The sequence below is a fragment of the Drosophila innubila genome (assembly GCF_004354385.1).
Source record: "Drosophila innubila isolate TH190305 chromosome 2R unlocalized genomic scaffold, UK_Dinn_1.0 1_C_2R, whole genome shotgun sequence".
Classification (NCBI taxonomy): Eukaryota; Metazoa; Arthropoda; class Insecta; order Diptera; family Drosophilidae; genus Drosophila; species Drosophila innubila.
In genome coordinates, this window is record NW_022995374.1 from 8883756 (window position 1) to 8906312 (window position 22557).

Sequence of the window (22557 nt, forward strand, 5' to 3'; positions counted from 1 at the left end):
CAGACATGTTGCCAGTTCGTTATCAAATTCTACAGAACTAAATTTACAAAAATTATAAAAGAAAATGCAACTACAGTCTTTCAACGACAGAAAACTAACTGTACGTGTATTCAAATAAATATTAACATATAATGTAGTATGTTTATATATTAAAACGACTTATTCAACTGTTAGTTCATTAGTTAAAGCACCGAAAAACTGATGTATATCATAGGATTCCGATCAAATTATATTACCCTTACACTCGTAAAAACTATCTGCAACTATATTGATAAGAATCGCTAAAAACTCACAATAAACTTTTATGTAGAAAATAGAATATTATCTTCTTGTCGAGCGCGCTTTTATTTTCTCTTTATTCGAAATAATTGCTTCTATTTCCTTAGAATATAAATTATATAAAAATTTAAAAATGTAACTCTGAGCGAAATCTCAATATATAAATGACAAAGATGCTCTAATGCAATTAAAAATATTTGATTTGTGAGTTGAAAGCAAATGCAAAAGCATAACCATGCCAATTATTTGTTGTTGTGGACTCTACGGTCGTCTACATCACCATGTTTGCTGAAATATTACACATACCACCCATATGTCACTAATTAAAACATCATATGTAATTTCAGCTCTTTTTTCTCAATCTCTTTTGCACACACACACACATATGTACATATCTCCTTTAGTATGTTCCCTGACTGTTGCATTAAAATTAATTTTCGTATATTTTTATACATTTTTTCCTCTCACTTGTCAAGTCAAAAGCTTAGCGCTAACTACAAAAACAAATCCATAAAAAAAAGAAGCATGTTTTACTGTGATGGACTAAAAAATACCCTGTAATCACAACTAAATAAATAAAATTTGTATTAATCTTAGCTGTGTATTTTACACGAGAATCTGATATTTCTTTGAAATTCTGTAGCCTTTGATTTTACAAGCATCAGCAAGCCTCTCTAAGCATTTGATGACTACAGGGTATAAAGAGTAGAAACTCTGGGAAACAAATTCTATAGTCGACTGCAACTGGACAGCCCTTCCACACAACCAGCCCGAACGACCCGCAATATTTGTCTTTTTTAATAAAAATAATATTTTTACTGTACTCGTTACCTTAACAATGTCCTAGTCCGTCGTTGAGTTCCTGCAAGAGTTGAAGTGTGCGCAAAAAAAGGCTCAAATAACCCCGCCAACATTTTTGCCAGCCAACCAACCAACCAGCAAGTTAAAAGTTAATGAGACAACATAACTTTTGTGGTCAGCTAAATGAGTAAACGAAAGGATAAAAAATAATTCGCTCAGTGTTCACGAGGGCTGCATATATGGTGGCTACAATTTTATTTAAATGGGATTTGAAGTTACAAAAAATAAACTGAAAATATATGAAAAAAAAGTCTAAAATTATGAATTAAAAATAAATATGTTTCATTATTTTTTTAGAGAAAAAATAAAAATTAATCTCAGTAAATTAATTGATATATTATAGTCAAAGTAGTTATTGGTAGTCTCATAACTTCAAGATCGAGTCTCGTACATGTATTTATGTAGTACAATTTGCGGTGCTGAGTGTCACTTGAGACCCAGTTGAATTGCGTTGTAATCAATGTTCTCATGTGCGGCTTAAAATTAAACAATTTGCAGCAAGAACATCATAAACAGAGCTAGAAAAAACTTACAACTAAAAAAAATAGATAAAAGTTGCACATGTTTGGTAGTGTTAATACGGAGAAGGACAGTGATGTTGCCGATGTTTGCAACTTGTGTCTTACGTCGTGTTAACATTACAAAATTTATGTGATAGTCCACACCGTCTCGTCTCGTCCCGTCAGCTTGTGAGGACACATGCTTATCCTATGGCCATCATCAGCCATTAATCAGCGCAGCGTTCATGCCACACACTTGTCACTCAGGCGACGCTTATCACTTGGTCCATTGAACGCTCGTCGCGTCTGGCATAAATATCACTTAAATCAGTTGACTTAGCGACGCGAGTTGAGAGACAGAGACAGAGACAGACAGAGGAGACAGACATGGACCCGCAGCTGCCCAGGACATATCAACTTGTAATTGTGACAATTGCTGTCAACAAAGCGCAGACATAGACCCCACCAAAAATCAAGGAGAAGGAGCAGCATCAGCTTCAGCTTTAGCTCCAGCTTCACCAACCTCAACCGAAAGGACATCCGCAGTCAGACGACAACTGGACGTTGACTGCTTAGCCAGTGAGCTGTGTACGACCTTTCTCTCTCTCTCTATCTCTCTCTTTCACTTACACACAAGCACACACACTCATCTCTTCTCTCCTTTTGCGATGACAATTTTTTGACAAAATAAGATAAATGAGTTGCTTACATGCACTTCATAAAGTAGAGTCCGTTTGAATGTTGTATCTCTTAGTTTAATTAAAGAAATCCAAGAATCAATTCCACACAGTCTTGTAAAAGAAATTGAGATTTAAAAATATTTTATCTTATTTTATTAATTTAATTAAGTTGGATTTGATTTTAGGGAACAGAGATATTATATTTATGTAATTTTGTTTCCACAATCCCTTTGGTCTCTGTTCAGTTGTCATTATAAGTAAATAGTTTTTTATATCGGTTAATTAAGAGCTGAGATCTCATATTTTGTATGGAGCTATAACTGTCGTATTTTTACCACTATCTCATATTACGATTACTTTCTATTTATTATGTTAACGCCATTTTCTGTTAAAATCTGACCTAACTCATGGTTCGTTGACATATATTTAAATATTTCTGGGATAGTTTGAGAGAAATTTATTTACTATTGACTCGTGTATCAGTCTATCAAATGTACAAGGTTGACTAAATCTCCCTTTCAATTTAATTCTATAATTATGAATTATATTGCATGCAAAGAGTATGCAGATAGTTTTGAAGATCTTTCTTGGCAGCTTTTCACATGTATGTGGGTTAGGGCATTGTTTGGTGTATGTCGGAAGTGTGCTCCATAAAATGGTGCTTACTATAAATTTTAAAGCTAGACAAAGTTATTTAAAAATCATTGAGCTGCTCGCTGCTTGCATCCTTCGCGCAGGCTGCCAGCTCCTTGCTGCGCTCATTTACAATAAATTCGCGATTTCGGTTCGGTTCAGTATTCTGTATTCTATATGTGTGTATGTGTGCTTTTCTACTCTGCATTTTGTTGGCGTGTGTGTGTGTGGTTTGTTTTTTTGCACCATTGACTAAGCCAAACAAAGTCTGATGCTCGAATTTATTATGCTCACTCCAATTGCCGGCTCGGTTGGGTTTTTGTCTTTGCTCGCGCTAACATTTTTTATATATATATATATATATTTTTTTTTTTACTTTCTCTGGTTTTGCCTTTTTTAATTCAATTTATTTTTGGATTTATACGTATTTATGCACATGGGATTCATTTCCGCTTACGGTTTCTAACATTTCGCGCGGCCAAAACTCATTTTTTTTTCTCCTCGCTCTCTCTTTCTCACTCCTCATCTTTTTTTTTTTGATGTATTTTTGGCGCGTTTTAATGAAAATTGATGCTGCAAAAGTGCGCAAAGGTTATTGGCGTGTCTAAATTAATGTACGGATGCTGTAGATTGGTAGATTGGGGGCAACGCCCACGCACACTATACCCGTAATACCCTGAAGCATCAGGGCCAGCACCTGCATCTGCATTGTGTTCAATAAAATTTTGACATTTCTTAATTGAATTCCGTTGCACAAGTTCGCCGCGAACTCAAACAAAAGCCAACAAACCAAAAATCAAATTACAACAAAAGTCAGCAAGCAATGAAATTTTACACAAAGCACACACACACACACACACACACACCGCATACTCATATACATACATACATATGGTTACCTGTGAGGAGCAAACTTAGCGCTGGCATCCACATCCATGTCGAAGATACATACCTGATCAGCGAAGGGGCAAATTTTATAACTTCATTAAATAATTGCGCGCCCAAAATGCAGTAAAAACCGCAAAGAGCCACAGCCCAGACACAGACACACACACACAGACACACACACACAGACTCAGACATCGTCCTGTCCTCGAGTTCTGTATCCAAAAACTTTATGGCGCGCTAACTGGCAAAAGACGATAGCGTTGAGATGTGGCAACCATTCTCCAAGCACGTCCACACAACTTACCTGCAATGTGTTGCAAGTCCTCAAATATTGAGTTTTTGGATTTTGTATTAAAATTTTCGCTCTGCTCTGTGTGTGTTTGGGTGTGTGTGTGTTGTTGATGGGTCAGCCTTGGGCAAATGAGGCACCAGTTACAATACTTGTACTCAATTAGGCGATGTACTCAGGTTTGTGTAAGAGTAAGGAGTAAATACGAGTAGCAGTCGAGTGGCAAGTTGTTGTAGAAGAAAAAGGGAAAATAAACGACAGATGTAATTTTAAGATATATAAAATTAGAAATAATATTAAACAAAGAATCGAACCGAAACTAATTTCAGTTTAATTCTTTCGCTTTCGGTATCAGTACCGGTATGTAACGGTACAAAAATCATTTTGAACGACTTTAATAAATTTTGAATCCAGATTAAATTTAGATACCAAAACATGATTAAAATGACATTCCGCTTGAAAATTATTACAGTTTTGCCAAAGTTATACCAGTTCGAAGCTGCTCAAGCCTCTTACCAATCAACTTTACAAGTCAAAATATTTCTTGATTTTGACATGATTTTTTACAAAAAAAATGAAAGACCTCAGAATCAAGTTTAAAGTGTCGTTTTATACTAATTATGATATAAGGAAATGAATAAAAGTAAAAACTTGAGATTTAAAATTTTGAACTTTCAAAATTTCAAAGGGTCCCCCCTTACCACCCAAATCGAATTTTTGTCGAAAATAATAAATTTTTCCAAATGAACAAAGTTTGAATACAGAACGAATTTAGAGGCCAAACCATGATCAAAATGACATTCCGCTTGAAAATTGGTGCAGTTTTGCCAAAGTTATGACAATTCGAAGTTGCTCAAGCCTCTGACCTAGCTACTTTACAAGTTAAAATATATCTTAATTTTGACATGATTTTTTACAAAAAAATGAAAGACCTCAGAATCAAGTTTAAAGTGTCGTTTTATACTAATTACGATATAAGGAGTTGATTAAAAGTAAAAACTTAAGATTTAAAATTTTCAATTTTCAAAATTTCAAAGGGTCCCCCCTTACCATCCAAATCGAATTTTTGTCGAAAATATTAAATATTTCTAAATGAACAAAGTTTGAATACAGAACGAATTAAGAGGCCAAACCATGATCAAAATGACATTCCGCTTGAAAATTGGTGCAGTTTTGCCAAAGTTATGACAATTCGAAGTTGCACATGCCTCTGACCTAGTTACTTTACAAGTCAAAATATTTCTTAATTTTGACATGATTTTTTACAAAAAAAATGAAAGACCTCAGAATCAAGTTAAAAGTGTCGTTTTATACTAATTACGATATAAGGAGTTGATTAAAGGTAAAAACTTAAGATTAAAAATTTTGAATTTTCGAATTTGAATTTTTTGTCGAAAATAATAAATTTTTCTAAATGAACAAAGTTTGAATACAGAACGAATTTAGAGGCCAAACCATGATCAAAATGACATTCCGCTTGAAAATCGGTACAGTTTTGCCAAAGTTATGACAATTCGAAGTTGCTCAAGCCTCCGGTGCAAGCGTTTCGGTTCAAGAAGGAGAATTAGTTTAGTTTACTTACGGTTTCAGTTTCGGTTCTTAAAATTATTTAGTTTCGGTTTACGGTGCCGATACTGGTTCCGGTGTTATTGCCTGATTTTAAATGTTAAGCTTGATAAAAAAGATCCAAAATTTATAAATTTTATTAATTGAAATTTTTTATTTTGTAAAATAAAAAATTAAATAGTAAACTCTAAATTATTTACAGATTTTTACTTTTAGTCCCTCTTCACATCACTACAATAACAACAACACGAAATGATTGTTCTATAATTTACGCTCTAAATACAATTTTCCCACGCATCAAATCTGTTTAAGCTCTTGAAATTAAATTCAACGTATTTTATTTATTTTGATATGGAATTTACACATATTTCCCACCACTTACAACACTTCAAATAACAAAAACACAACCGCATGCACTGGCATGTTTATTCAACGTAGGCTCATATTACACATACGCCTCGTGCAACCGCCAAACAGCAATGCCAAACCAACAGGGCGGCCTATGAACTGCCCGTGTGTGTGTGTGTGATGAAAATACATGGATGTGCATAGCCTGTGGCACTCATTAGCTCTATTATGCTTGCACACACACATTGAAACAAGCGCAAATATTTATGCCACATATTTTCACACCTTTTTGGCTTTGGTTTCGATTGCTGGTTTCGTTGGTTTTGCTGGTTTTTCTGGTTCTCTGCGTTGCACTTAATTGAAATATTAAATAAGCCAATTAAAATTAAAATTATGGCTGCATTATGCCACGCCCCATGCTGCACAATCATCATTGATGGCAGACACAAGATAGCCACAATATTTATTGAAAATTATTGAAAATTATTTTTATAATGTTGCAACTGAAACGCATGTGCGACTGATGATAATTTGTAAATTATTGCAGTGGTGATAAGAGTGCAGTTCGCGCTCTTTTCAATACTTAATTCAATATTAATGAAGTTGGTAAACAGTTTGAGGTGAGGTACTTTTAATTATCGCACAATTTGCTGGCATATTTTTTGTGTCAAATTTAAGGTCATCGAATGGAACGGCAGTGACTACAAAGAATGGGAACAGAGGGGGAAAAGGAACGTTGGAAACGTTGTCCTTCGCTGTCCTTTGTAAACATGTTGACAAAACAAACGGAGGTGGCATGCCCCACGCACCGTGTATCTTGCCATAAATGTCATGCGGCCACAGTAGCAACAATAGCTTAATTTATAATTAAATTAATTGTTGTAATTACTTCATTAACGTTCACTTCTATTCATATTCCCTCCCATTCTAACTGTTCATTAGGCTCACTTCCTGAGTTCCATTATTATTGTTGTTGTTGTTGCTCCTTCTGCCATTTGTTGTCTATGTAAATGACATCAAATGCGACACCAAATTACACAATTAGGCAACATTAACATTTAATGCGTTATGTTTGCTTTTTGTTTACCTGTTTCACTATTCACTATTCACAATTCAGCCATTCACCCTCCCCCAAAATAAATTCACCAGCACGCAACTCATAAGCATGATAATCGATGGTTAGTTAATAGAATTTTCTTTGTGTTAAATATTAGTGGGTAATAATTATTGTTGTTGCGGGTCTATTTAGGCATTAGCTGCTTCTTTAAATAGTTTTATGCCTTTTATGGGCAAATTAGGGTGTACAGTGTGGGAGCTTAAATGGGTTGATTAGTTGCTGGCTATTCATTTGGTGCTGTGTTATTTATTACATCTGAATTTTGAATTAATCAATATATTTAGAAAGTTCACTTAACTTTTGTAGCTTTGCAAATATACTAAGCTTCACAACAGGAACTTGTAATGAAGAATTTAAATAAATACTTTATATTTTATAGGCTAATATCTCAAGCGTCTCTACATCGATTTTAGTAATTCATACCTTCAACCATGTCTAAATAATAAATTATAAGCAGGAGTAATAATACAAAAAAAAAATTAAGTATCTTCTCAAAATTTTTAAGTAATAATTTCAATAATTTTCGAATCAGACGAACATATGTGCAGTCCAAATTAGTTTGAAGAGTTTCGCTAGAACACAAAAGACGAATAAAATGTATTATCATTTCACAAAAAAAGATACAAAAAATTTGGATATGCTAATGCAGTGTCAATAAATATTATTTCTTCAAAAAATATTGAGCATATTAACTGGAGCTTATTTTTATTTTTTATGAAGTATAGAAAATCGCCTATTCAAACAAGCGGCTCGTATGAAAAATACTCCAAACGATGCATCGCAGCGCCCCAAAGCAAAAACTCAACGAAGCAAAGAGCGTCGAAGTTAAGAGAGCGTCAATTGATGCACTCTTCTGTTTCTGTTGCGAGCACGCTGCTGTTGACGCCGTCGCTGGCAGCGCACGTGGCTGTTTTTCTTTTACCTTTTACGCAGCGCAAATGAGCAACAGTGGAAAATGTAAGGCAACAACACGAAATGAGAAAACAAAAAATGTGCCAAGCAGCGCTGCCGGCGTCGCGTCGCCGTCGTCGCATCAAGAGAGCGCTGCCGAATGCGAGAGTGCGAGAGAGCGAGAGAGTGAGAGCACGCGACGGCCATTTGATGCTGTGTGGCAAAAATTGCACAAAATGAGCGACGCTCTTTTTTTTTGCCAACGTTGCGCTGCCGCCAACATTTTCTTTGTGTTGCTTTTGCCTGGCGATTCGTAAACAAATTCTGTGATTGGCTGACACTCGTTGTGGGCATTGGGGATGGGTAAGGGGGACAAGTGCCTGAGTATGTGTGTGTGTGTGTGTGTGAATGTAGTTTTTTGCGCCACGTTTTCTTATTAACGCGTTTTTGTGATTGGGTTTGGGGGTGCGGCTGCCGACTGGTGCGACGCAGCAGCGCAGTCAGCGTCTGCGTGTCGACTTTTTTCGCATTTGCTGGCAGCGTCTGTGTGTGAAAATGTGGAAAATTGCCTATGCGCACCCAACTACAACCACAGCAAAAACAACTATGCGAAATGAGTGTAATGAGCGTGGCAGAGCGAGCACCAACTACATCAGCATGCTGTCTTGCTCTTGCATTACACATACGCCGCGTTATCTATGTATGACGTGTGTAGTTGCTTGTCATTGCTGTTGTTGTTGTTTTCTAACTGCGTCGTCGTCGTCGTCGTCGCTGCTGGCGCCGTTGGCTGTTGGTTGGCTGCGTTTGCGGCTGCGGCGGTGTTAATGTTTTTGCGTGTTTATGTTAATCGGCCGATGCAGGCAGCTGGCAGCGACGCAAGCGTTCACAGCAGCAGCAGCAGCATCGGCAGCGACAGCGGCAGCGGCAGCAGCAGCAGCTGCACTGCTTGCTAAGATGACGCCTATTTTGTTAGTCGACCCCACCCGCCACTCACACACACACACACGCAATACACTTACATATCTATGTACTGGTACATATTCACATACATTTATGTATTTGTATTTGTGTGTTATTTTTTATGCATTTACTAGGCAGCATTTTGATTGCATTCTTTTTTTTTCAATTTTTTTTTTTTTATTTTCTGCGCCTGTTCGTAATGAAAAATTGTGCACAGCTGTGGAGGTTGCTTGGTTAGAGCGAGGTAGAGAGAGAACGAGAGCGGCCAATGCACAGTGCTTTTTTTTAATTGCAATTTTTCATTAATTAAAATTTGCTTAGTTTGCATTTGAAAGTTTTTATTACTGTCGTTCCTCTTTGCGTTCTGGATATATAACGGAAATTTGTATGGATTTATTGTGATTGAAGGTCCAGCAAATTGAATGTGTATTCTGTTTGCATGTGTGCGTGTGTGTAGAGTGATAAACTGGATGCATGTCTAGCTGAAATAGACAGGAGTAAATTTAAGCGAATAGTGCTTAAAACTACCGTTCAGATATGTGTAGACTAACGGTTATTAGCTATCTGTGTAACTGAATATTTGGGCGATTATAATATATATTTATAGTTTAAATTTAGCAATATCAGTGTACGAGTTATTTACTGTATGGTTTCGATATTTAAAATAAATGTAACTATCTGCAGTACAAGTCTGCAAATGGCAAATCAACTTCTATATAGATCTTGTGATAAAATAGTCAGATAAATAGGAAATAATATGTATAAAATGGAAGTTAGCTTACTTTAAAATATAATATTAATGTCATAATATTATTTAACTGTTTTCTATCTAATCCCTTAAAATTATACTTATCCCAGTATTTTAACTTTCCCTAAAAATGTTCAATTTTTTTCCGCATTGTCATGCAACGATTTATCCTCTAATTTGTGTGCTACTTTTTATGTCGTGTTGCTGCTAGCGGCAATTAATGATATGGCCACAAAGTCACAGCCACATCAAATGACAGGCGCTGGGAATGCATCCCAAAACACATACGCATACATAGACATACATAAATGAAAACCCAACCCCTGCTAAAAGCATTCGACAGCCAACCAATGCATGGAAAACGCATTGCCCAGCCACGTGCCTCCCACAAGGCAAAGTCAAAAAGTGCGTAGCCCAACCACCCCAACTACCCACACACACACACACACACACACACACAGAAAGAGAGAGAAAGAGAGAGAAAGAAATGTGGCAGGAAACGGAGAATGCGTTGAGCTGATTGGTGGAAAGCAAAAGGAAGAGAAAAAACTCTAACACATACACGTAGAACGTTTTGGGAGGCAGCTGGATGCTGGGCGGGATGTCGACCACAACAATACAAAAGTCAAATTAGTGGAAAATGCAAATGCGAATAAAAAACGTAAAGTGAACGGCACAAAAAACGGCACTAGAAAATATAGACATAGCTGCCTTATATACCACAGCAATAGAGAGAGAAATAGAGATTACAGATAGTTGAAAAAGCAAAGCGATAGTTGAAAGCAAAAACTGCAACTAGGCATTTTCCAAAGTGTTGGCACAAAAAATTATATTATAATTACACGTCGCAGCATTGCTAACTGGTTTTGGTCAGGCAAAACTGTAGCCTGGTTTTAGGCGTTATATAAACATTTCTTTTAACCATTTATCGGTACACTTTATGTGTTGTCTTTTTGTCAATCGAGCTTTGTTTACAGTCAATTTGTATTGACTTATGCTGATCTTCTTTCTTCTTGCATATATTTAGGAACTATCCCGAGCATTTGATACACTTCTTCGTCTCTATATTAATTGGTTTTTACTCTGTTCAATTTTTTTCTTCTGTTAATACTCTCTACCACGCAGCTACTACCAGCTGTCATCTAAAATATATTTTTCTTGTATTTTTAACATATTTTTTGTAGTTTTTCTACTTTTAAGCACATGTTGCCTGGTCAATTTATGCTTGTAAAAAAGTTAATTAAACATAAACAACAAGTGCTTCGCAAGCGTTCATTTTCATTAAATTTCACTTTTTTAAAAAAGGAAATGGAATATCGGGGAAAACTTTGAAAAAAAAACATAAAGTAATTATTATTTTTTAGAACAAAATCTTGAGAATATAATTTTTATTCTTACTTTAATGAAATTAAATACAACTTTTAAGATCTAGTAATTTTCAACAGTGTTGATAAGCCATATCAGCAACGAAAATACTCGAAAATTATATTTTATTCATTCAAACATATTTTTTTTATAAGGAAGTGTGTTTTTTTGTTGGAATTATTATAAAAGAATAGCTCTTGTGTACGTTTTTGATTAAACAATGTTTTTTTATGTTTGCCAATTTGTGTTATTAAAATAACTTAACTTTTTTTTATTGCAACAATATGAAAGAAATTATTAAGACTCTTATTATTACCATTTTAAGCCCCCGTATGTTGATGTTTTTGTTTTTTACTTTTTTCTCTTGTTTTAATATTTGTCTTTTAATTAGAACTCATTATTTAAACTGTTTATTTGTTTTTCACTCGGAGTTTATCGCAAGCTGGCAACTAGTTTTGCGGGTTGATTTAGAAGGCGAAGGTAACAGTTCTCTAAGCTTTTAATTATTTAATAATTTTCTTCTAACTAGGTCTATGGTAAATTCCATAAGACATAAAGTAAACAATTGAGGGGCGTTCAATAAACTTATAAAAGGGCGTTATATATCAGTAAATTATATCAAATCTAATTTAATTAATAATAATTAAGAAATATATTACTAAAAACAACAAACACATACATTTTTGAATATAAAATTGTCCAATATTTATTTATGTAATTGCCAATCAACCCTCGCTTGCTGTCACTTTTCTGACAATGTAAATTTTCAGCTCTTATCACCTGTCGCTCATTTAAGTTGAAAAGAAAAAATAAAACGACGGCTGTCATAAAATTATGAATGCTTAGAACTTATTTATGGTAAATGCCAAGTTCAAAAGCGACTGCAATTCGAGGTCGGGGTGGGGTAACGTTTTCCGTTATATTTGCACAAGTGCAGCGTAGAATCATTGAAATGGAAAATCGTGTTCGATACGTGGCGTATACGCAATATGTCCACAACATTTGTTTTATCAACTGCCGTTCCGTTTAATAGCAGAACAATAAAGCAAAGTGTTTGTGGGTTTAGCTTTGACTATGCTTGATTGTCTTAGCTACTGATATTAGTTGGGGGCGGTATTCAAATTCGCACAGTTAAGTAGTGGCAACGAAAGCGAAAAGGTCTTGTCACAATGCTGAGCCATAGTCTAATCTTAACCAGCTGCCTGCTGTTGCTGCCTGCTGTGTGGGGTTACTTCGAGGGCTGCGATAACACCTATCCACTGCAAAAGGGCACCGTCTACGTCGAGTCGCCCTACTACCCCAAAAACTATCCGGCACGCACCTCGTGTCGCTACAAATTCATCGCTCCAACGGATCACTACATCAAGATACAGTGCACTATAAACTTGCCATCGGTAAGAGCATTTCTCCTATTAACAACCCTTATCCATTTTTATTCTGTTACCTCATTCTTTTTAGAATAATGGACAGTGCTCCACGGATAACTTCTGGGTGGACAATGAAGGAGATTTGTTAATGCGTGGCGCTGAGAACTTTTGCGGCAGCGGCACCTTAAATAGAGAATCACTTTTCACGGAACTCGTCTTTGCCTACATTTCGACGGGCAGCGTATCGGGAAATTTCAGATGTACAGTGACCGTTCAACCGCAGAACTGCAATTGCGGATGGTCGGCCAGTCCACGGATCTCCAATGGCCAGCAGGCAGCGGCCAATGAGTTTCCTAGCATGGTGGCACTCAAGGATAGAACCAGTAATATTCCCACCTTCTGTGGCGGTGTAATTGGTGGGTATTTAAAAGATTAACGGCTGATAAGCACTGTTTACAGAAGAAATGTGTCAAAAACAAGTGATAAGAGCTGAGCAACTTTCCCTCTCATTCTCTAATTTCCTCTTTCATTGACTTTATCTTTCAGTCTCCCATCGTCATATTATTACCGCTGCTCATTGCACGCTTCAGGTTAGCCAAGCCACCAACATTGTGGCCATTGCGGGCACCAATAATCTACAAAATCGTAAGTATAAGTATATAATTAACTGAATGATCAGTTTAACTTATACACTGAGCTTTTTAGCCACCAGCTCTATTTACTACGCTCAGTATGCCATACAGCAGATGATAAGACACGGACAGTATGTGAATGATCCCAATGTGATTAATGATATCGCAGTGTTGGTAACGGCTGCCACTATTAAATGGTCACGTGGTGTAGGCCCGATTTGTCTACCCCCTCAGGGCACGTGAGTAACACATTAAACGTTCCTCAAGTGTTCTTAACTAAATAGTTTTGTTTTTGCAGTACAAGTTCCTTTGCCTATGACACTGTTGATGTAATTGGTTGGGGCACCACAACCTTTGCCGGTTACACTTCTCCTACTCTGCAGAAGATCAATCTTATGGTTATTAACAACCAGGATTGCCAGACGGAGTACAGCGGTGTGGCCACCATCAACTCTGGCCAAATTTGCACAAATGATTACACTGGCAACAAACGGGATTCCTGCCAGTACGATTCAGGTGGTCCGGTCATCATGCGAACCTCGAGGCACTTCCTTGTGGGTGTCATCAGTTTCGGCAAACAATGTGCCTCCGAATCTTATGCCACGGGCGTCAATACCCGAGTCACAACATATATTACCTGGATACGGAATACGATTGGTAACTCCAACTGCGCTGTATCTAGTATGTAAAATTCTATAAGCGGTTAGTATGCCACAATAATGTAAATCTCCAAGGATACGTCTTGAAAATGTAAATAAAAACAATATATTTATCTTATGTACACTTTAAAATACCCTACATGCGATTTTTAAATAGGATTGACTATAAATTTATATGGGATACAAGTTCTTTTAAATTTATGCTTTAATTAATATGGCTGAGCTTAATGAAAAATCTCTTTTATGAAAATATACTTAATTTAAAAATAGAAAAAACAGTCATTTAACAGAAGATCTATTTTTATTAAAATTTTGGTAATAATTAATATATTTGTAATCTATTAATAAAAAATACTTATATTATTGATCTGATTGGGTTTTTCTGTGTTATTCCCAATCCTTGCAACAAATGTTGGATCACTTATAATTTTTGCATACCCCAGTTCTAATTTTATATTTTTTTCTCTACAGCTTATAATTTTTATTTATTATTAGTTTTATTTTTAAGTCTAAACTTAATTTTTATACTTAGTTTTTTTTTTTCCTTGCCGACTGCTTTTAGTTTTTTTTTTTTACAATTTTATAACAATATAGATCACTAGATTTATGTATCGCTTTTTGAGTTGAAAATTTTTGCGTTTTAACTGCTTGTTGGGAAGAAAATTACGTTTTAAGGACAATTTGTCTTTGTATTTGAAACACGAGTTAAAGATATGGTAATAAATCATGCTAAAAATATTTTTCAGCTCAAAAAGCGGGGAGTAGGAATTGATTTTAGAACTATAGGTTCCTGGTGAAAACATCTTAGAATTGACCGTAGATTACGAATATGGGGTACCATTTGTCAATTTTTTTAGCCCATACAAATCGATGCACTCTATTCTATATACAAGCTCTAATGTAATGTAACGTATTTGAAATATGTATTTAAAAATATGTATTTGGAATTCTAAAACAATTAAGATTTTAATTTATTGCAAGACATGAATTTATTAGAAATTTTAGCTACAGAAGCATCAGCTATAATACCCCATTTATGAGTATAATGAGCATCATTTATCATTTATTTATTTTGTTCAATTATCAGTTATTTGTTACTGCCAACAATCTTTCGACTGAATAATGAGACAATAGTCGAATACATTGCTTGACATTGACTTGGTAATCTACTTAAGCAATCGCAGTTTACTAAATATAATATATGGCTTATAAATATAAAATACGGTAAATATGTTAATGATCATTATTGCTTTAAGAATCCCATATAAGCTGGCACGATCTACAACTTCGTTTGCATTTGCAGTTCAGTTATATTGAAGAAGTAATCAAAAATAATGTTAAAAAAAGTGCTGCCTTGGCTCTTATCGCTTTTTAGCCTGGCTAACTCGCAGCAGTTCAACTGGCAATACAATTTGCAGCCAAATCAGGTCATCAATATAACCAGCTCGAATTATCCGAGAGCCCTTCCAGCCGGTAGTAGCTGTCGTTATCAGTTGCATGCACCTGCTTCCCATGTGATACAGCTAAGTTGTCGCTTCGAGGTGGTGAGTTTCCTACAGATTCTCTGGCAGTTTTTGGTTCTTTTGATATCCGGACTTAACTTTCAGTTCCCCGACATCTGTCAGTCCAAGTTCTTGTACATCTCACGTGACGGAGACATGCAATTCCGTGATGCTGAGCGCTTTTGCCGCATGGGGCAAGTTACGCGTACGTCCAACTTTCAGACTCTGGCCTTTGGCTATCAGTCGAGCAGTGGCGCCACACAGCAGCGTGCCAGACTGAGCTGCCAGGCGGTGGCAATCCGTGTGCCCTGCGACTGTGGCTGGTCACAGCCGACACGTATTACCAACGGCGTGGAGGCGGCCAAGCATGAGTTCCCCTCGATGGTGGGTCTACGGGATGTCAACTCCAATATACCCATACTCTGCGGTGGCAGCATTATCAGTGATCGCTTCATAGTCACCGCCGCCCATTGCACGGATCGTCAGCCGATGCCCAGTCGGTGGTTGGCACTGATCGGAGTCCATGATCTCAGGCTTGGTAAGTGATTCTCATATCCCCACAGTGAAAAAAATGACCAACTTCTAAAATCAAGCACATTCATCTTAAATATTGTTTTCTTAAAATTAGACCATTTTATGACCATATTACTTATATTAAAAATATTAATCTAACAAATCAAAGTTCTTAATACAAGAATAAAAATCTTTAATTGTTAGGAAAGTATAATTATGTACTATTTCATATTAAACAAATAGTGGACCCGTGGCGGTCTGGTTAGAGAAACCGCTTCAAGCTGTGTAAAGGAAGCAGCAAGGCGCGGGTTCGAATCCCACTCGTAACAAAACTTAAAAATTCATAGAAAACCATAAATTTAAAAATCATTTTTAATTTTATTATTTTTTATTTAAATTTCGAGAACATTTATTCCTAAAATAAGAACTTGGTCGTATTTGAAATGTTCTTAAACCCAGGATGTGTTTTCTTAATTTAAGAATGTGATGTTCTCGACGCATTTTTTCGGGTTCGAATCCCGCTCGTAACAAAATTTAAAAATCCATAGAAAGTCATAAATTTAATAATCATTTTTAATATTATTATATTTTTATATTAATTTCAACAACATTTATTCCTAAAATAAGAACTTGGTCGTATTTAAAATGTTCTAAAAACCAAGATGTGTTTTCTTAATTTAAAAATTTGATGTTTTGAGAACAAAATCTTGACTTTAGTACATTATTTTCATCAGTGCATTCTGCATGATATTCATGGCATTCTTCACAGATAGGGAATCGATGTTTGCCTCTCAATATGCCATACAAAGGATCTTTAAGCATCCCGAATATAACAGCGTGCAGGTTACAAACGATATTGCCCTGTTTCAAACTGTTAGATCTATCATATGGTCCCGCGGTGTAGCACCTATTTGTCTACCATTTGGACAATTACAACTGTAAGTTTTATTAATTTTAAGTTTTTCCCTAAATTCTAATATCTAAATTTACTACTACTATTTAAATTATTAAGCTATGAGGTTGTGGATATAGCCGGCTGGGGAACCCTGAGCTTTGGATCGGCCAAATCGAACACATTGCAAAAGGCCAAAGTGATGACAATTGTAAATTCGGACTGCAGTGCTCGATATAACACCAGCATATACCCCAATCAGGTGTGTACCTACGATCATACGGGACTGGGCCAGGACTCCTGCCAATATGACTCGGGTGGTCCTGTTATTCTACGCCAGCGGAGTCGCATGTTCCTGCTCGGCGTGATCAGTTATGGACGCTCCTGTGGACAGAGCTATGGCATTGGGGTCAACACTCGAGTCTCGGCGCATCTCAACTGGATACGGGGTTATGTGGGCAACTCCGTGTGCGTTCGATAGATGCGGCTGACAACTGTGAGAAGCTTGACGATTGCCAGACAACTATCTTAGTATTCCCCCTGTGGCACTTGCCGCTCCAGCAGCTTCCTCACTTGCAGCAGCTCTTCTTACGCTTCAGTTTGACAGACTTCGAGTGTTGACAAAAGCCTTAATTTGCATTTAAATTAAAAAGCAGTGACATGTTTTGCCTACATTTAAACTACACACAAACCAGCCCCCCTCCCGCCTATCTATTTCCTCTCAGCCTCTGTGCATAGTTCGCACGCACTACAATAAAATTTTACAGGCAATTTATACTCTTTCCCAGTTGAGTATATGCCATCTGTTAGCCATTTTGTTAAGAAACTCAAATAATAAATTAAAGAAGATAAACCTTAAATAGTTTTTATGCTTTAATTTATATTAAAATATTTCAATATAAAAGCATTATTAAACATCGTTATTTCATGCTTACTTTTTTACTAATATATAACTTTTGTACTGTTTACTTAATATGTAAAAATAATATATAATATATACATTTTAAAATTTTATTTTTTCGTCTCCCAAAGAGTATTTAATCCTTGCTTATTGTTGCTCTTGTTATTGTTGTATTTGCTTGTTATTGTAAAATGCAGCTCATAATTGTTGTTGTAATTGTGTGCTAACTCAATTACTTGGCAACTCTGTTGTTGTCTTTGTTGTTGTTGTTGTCATCTCTTTGTTATCTTAAAATTGCGTTAAATTTTGCATAGGCCTTCAAGGCCACAAATACTCCTTCCAAATGCCCCTCCCCTCATAATTCCCCAATGACTGAATCCTCCCAATGTTGTTTGCTGCCTGTTGTAAAATTAATAAAATTTCATGTGTCTAGGAAAATGGTTATTTGAGATATTTTTGCATTGTTGTTCTTTAAAACACAGCTCAAGCAGATTTTTAATTGAATTTTGCTGGTAATAAATGCACAAATAAATATATAAGTAGAAAAATAAACAAATACATATTTAAATATATATTTTCTATATTTATGTTGTATGCAATTAAATACATAAATAAAAATAAAAATACTAACATATTTTAGATATACGAAATCTTTGTTGTGTTCTTTGAAACTAGTTTCTTTTTTCAGATACATTGAATTTCAGCTCATGGGTTTTCATTTCGTTTAGTGTCAATCCAGATATCGTTAGGTGTAGGCTATAGTCTCATTTTCATTTAACTAGCTCTACATTATAGACCAAAATTTTGCGTTTTAGGAAAACAAAAAATACCTATATAAAAAGAAAAAAAATTAAAAAATTTTTGTACACTTTTCATCAGAATGCCGGGAAAGAATTTTTCAGCGGTGCAGCGACTCGCACACTCGCTTTATGCACCACCGCGTACTTTTAGCGGTCGAACGTTGACGTGTAAGAGTTTTGATCCTTTGAGCCTGCACAATAGATTGACCCACATCCGTGCGTGGCCACAGCGGGAGGAAACCTTTGCGGCCATCCAACTGATGCAGCAGAACCGCAGCTGGAACAATGTTAAGAAATTTGGCAGCGCCGTTGGCCACAGCATGTCGACGGCTCGAAGGGGCATTACACCGCGGCGCAATAATATACTGACGGCCAAAAGTGCCTCGGCAAAGCGGCTTGCGATGTTGAGGGATTTCTCGCAGAAAAAGACCAAAGCCGAATCTCGCAAGAAGGCTGCAGTCGATAGATTTCAGTTGATGGAATCTACTTCCAAGAAAGCCAGCGCTAAGCGGGGTTACTACAATGACGAGCAGGATGAGGATAAGAACGAGGACGATGTGATAAGGACGAGGACCATTCGCGATGCCGTCTTTGGTGTTCCGGAGAGCAATGACGAGGAACGGAAGCATCAACTTGAGGCAGATGAGGATCTTCTTAAGCGGGTCTCCAGGCAAAGACCTTTCAATAGCCTGTCTAATCTATCCCGGAAAGTAATCGCTCCTTATCAAACCTATAAGTCACATCGCAATTGCTGGGCAGAGTTTCGACATCGTCTGGTATATGGTGGATCGAGTTATTATTAAATCGAATTCTGGCCATCTACGAAATTCTTAACATTCAAGCCATTTTAAAAACTGTCAATTGCCTTATGAATGTTTTTGGTGATTTCGCTTATAAATTATTCGTATAACAATTATCTATAAATATAATCTGTAATCGAAATATAAACAGAATTGAATGACTGACTAATGCATTGTATTTGTATTGATTCAATTGCTGTAATTATTTTATACTAATTAGTGCATTGCTCTTGAGTCACAACGCGTAATATAATTAAACAATTAAGAAACCTTTGGTACTTCTCGGTTCCAAGTACTTAGCCCAATTTAACGCGGCGGACATCAAAGTCATCGTCGCAGTCAAAGAGAAGCTTGTGCCTAATTACACCAACAAGTGTAAAGTACAATTGCAGATTTAATAAAAATATACAAAAAAAAAAAAAGGTATAAAAATATGTGTATATACTTATACATCAAAATGAACTCTCAAAACACTAGAAACGGCAACAATTTAACAAGGACAACAACAATGAGCACAACACAACGAAATCAGAGAATTTGCAGGGCAAGTTAATTGCATGACTTGGCCAAGAGAGTGGGAGGAGGAGGTTGGAGGTTGGCAGCAGTGGGCCAGTGCTTTGCATAAGAAGTGGCCTGTCCTGGCGCAGGACCCTCGACCATGTCCTGGCTGTAATCCTTTTGCGCTGGCATCCTCTTTTTTTCCCATTGATTTTTTGTATATTATAAAATTTATGCTGCTTTGTAAAAAATACTGTTCTGCTTTGTTGCAATCTCTTGTACTGCCGCCTGCACTTCATTTTCTGCCTTTTCCATTTCGCTTTGTTACTGCTGTTACTGCTGTTGCTGTTGTTGTTGTAGCTTTTACAGCTTTTGTTGTCAAGTGGGCCAACAACAACAACGACAAGATCCCAAACCCTAAAAGACTTGACAATAAAAATTATGAAGCGTATTACTTGAGTGCACTCTTATTTGTATTCGGTCCCTTTCTTTAGCCACTTTTTGCTTTTCCATATCTCTTTTATGCACAAAAAGGACGTGAAAATATTACAAAGTATGTCGCTAGTTTCTGAAGAGCAAACTTTCGTGTTAAGTAGCACAAGAACGGGGCAAGTGCTCTTCAGAGATTAACAAGAGAATATATATTGTGCATAAAGTAAAATATTTAATAAATGTAGTATTATTAATTCAAACGTCATCGAATTGCAGAGAGTTTACTATCAAAATAAACTGCTCCATTCATTATAGCACCGATTTTGTTGTCGTTTTATTGTGTATTCTGTTATTATAGACACACACTAAGTGAAAACTAAAATTTAGTACTTTAGAAAAACTATGTATCTAAGCACATCCAAATCGAACGTATTCATTCAACTGCATTAAAAAGTTATCTTAATAATGTTTTCGAAGTGCTTAACTAAATTGGATGCTCAATTACACTTTACGAACATTTACTGTTCAAGGCGTTACATTCATCATCGCGATAGTGCCAAGGCCGAGCAGATTTCGAAAATTAACAAACGGAAAAGAATCTCTGAACCCAATCCCGAATATCACCATGCACCAAGCAGCTATGTGGAAAACTATTTAAAACATCATCTACGCAGCCAAACCGCGCAGCCAACAATGTTCCATCGTAATCCTCGCTATCGCTGGATAGACTTCCGGCGACGGATGGTCTATGGCACTCACGATATATAGAAAGCAAGATAACCGAAAAAAAAACTTATCAAGGAATGCATAGTATGTAAAATTATATATCTATATGTATTAATATATTATTATAAAATATTTTCAAAGTACTTACGATTTGGTGGTCTATAAAGATGACTGTCGGCAGAAACAATACGCAAGACCCAGATGATACAATAGGAAGTTTCAACAGAAAAACGCAGATTTAGTATCAAAGTTCCAAGTACCAGATACTATCAGAGAATCAAGAAAGTTTACAGAAAGAGAGGTGTATAATAACTGTACAAACAAATCAAATAAAAATTATAAATTATTCAACAACAAAAGAAAAAATATTTTGTTTTCATACCACTAACTAATAGTATATTAAACCCAATATGCTCTTAATATTAGTGCTTTAATAAGATCCACGTATACTCGAAATAAAAATTTATTTTAATTTTTAATCTTTTTTTGCTTATGAAAATTAGATTCTTTGGGTTGACTGAAGATAATTTATTAAACATAATTTATATAATAAAAACTACTAGTGACCGTTAATTTTATTTATTATTTTATTTATTATTTATATTTATTATATCTAAGTATATACCGCATTAAGAACGATAATAGATCGACTTCAGGTCCAATTTGACACAAAGTGTAGCAATTTTCTTTACATTTATTTGTAGCATGTCATGACAATAATTTAATATACAAAATTATCATATGGCGTTGAGTTTATTATACGGCCTAAATCATAGTTTTATTTTGGGTCATAGAGAACGATCTCTTTTACAGAAATTCAAAATTTCGATCGGTCTCACCCGCAAGTTTTCGATAATGAATAACTTGAAAGGTTTATTACACAGAAACTGTGCCACATTGCATCGATTTGCAACATCAATAAATTTGTGCAATCAACATTTCCACGATATTCGCGCCATGATTCCAGATCCGTATTTCTCGCAACGTTATATGCAGACAGCTGCAAAGCGGCCAGGACTTACCAAAATGGAGAACAAGTATATGTATATCGCAAAGCCCAATGTTGAGTCAAATTTGAATCGAAAAAGAATGTGCGTACTTGGGGTGAGGCATTCATTACATCAAGAATACAAGTCTGATAAGGCACGAGTTCGCTGGGGAGAATTTAGACGAAGAATGATCTATGGGAACTACGCTGGCTAAACTCATCGCAGACTACTCTTGTTCGTCGATATTTATATTCGAATGATAATGGAATGTGTTTTAAAAATTGAATCACTTCAAAGTGAAATTCATTTAAAAATTCATTCAATTATTATTCGAGCAATATTTGCCGATAAAAAAATCGATCAAATCTGAAGAGTTCGAAATTCATAGAAATGTATACTTTTATAGTTATTTAGTGGATCTCGAAGTCAACAATAAATCGAAATTTTTGAACAACTTTTAGGTACACTTGGAGCATATATTTATTCTGTCTGTATAAATATCTTAATTTAATCAGGCGAATGTATAATTATCTTAATTTAATCTGATGAAACCCTTGTGTGCATGGATTTTTTTTTAGTGTTTAAAAGCCAAGTAAATGTTGATAACTATAAAACCAAAAGAATAAATTCACATTTGTCGGTTGTTTTTATTGATGTGAACAGATTTAATTGGCCAACAACCTGGACAACAATTCTACGCTAATTTCTGACCACACAATGT

The 22557-nt window shown here is 35.8% G+C and overlaps 4 protein-coding genes across 4 annotated transcripts; all 4 read left to right on the forward strand.

Moving 5' to 3' along the window:
* Nucleotides 1-12247: 12247 nt before the first annotated feature.
* On the forward strand, nt 12248-13901 carry LOC117785154 (venom serine protease). The gene is made up of 5 exons (XM_034623060.1): nt 12248-12519; nt 12584-12908; nt 13039-13137; nt 13198-13363; nt 13423-13901. Exons 1-5 carry the CDS (start codon nt 12295-12297, stop codon nt 13811-13813), a joined length of 1206 nt encoding a protein of 401 aa, XP_034478951.1. The 5' UTR covers nt 12248-12294; the 3' UTR covers nt 13814-13901.
* Nucleotides 13902-15093: 1192 nt separating this feature from the next.
* LOC117784294 (venom serine protease) lies at nt 15094-17472 on the forward strand. Its single transcript, XM_034621992.1, has 4 exons — nt 15094-15327; nt 15391-15823; nt 16568-16736; nt 16811-17472. Exons 1-4 carry the CDS (start codon nt 15118-15120, stop codon nt 17169-17171), a joined length of 1173 nt encoding a protein of 390 aa, XP_034477883.1. The 5' UTR covers nt 15094-15117; the 3' UTR covers nt 17172-17472.
* Nucleotides 17473-18291: 819 nt separating this feature from the next.
* LOC117783499 lies at nt 18292-19344 on the forward strand. Its single transcript, XM_034620915.1, has one exon. The coding sequence runs from the start codon at nt 18472-18474 to the stop codon at nt 19192-19194; it is 723 nt and encodes a 240-aa protein (XP_034476806.1). The 5' UTR covers nt 18292-18471; the 3' UTR covers nt 19195-19344.
* A 1088-nt stretch (nt 19345-20432) lies between these two features.
* On the forward strand, nt 20433-21213 carry LOC117784034. Its single transcript, XM_034621633.1, has 2 exons — nt 20433-20931; nt 20989-21213. Exon 1 carries the CDS (start codon nt 20587-20589, stop codon nt 20887-20889), a length of 303 nt encoding a protein of 100 aa, XP_034477524.1. The 5' UTR covers nt 20433-20586; the 3' UTR covers nt 20890-20931; nt 20989-21213.
* Nucleotides 21214-22557: the final 1344 nt, after the last annotated feature.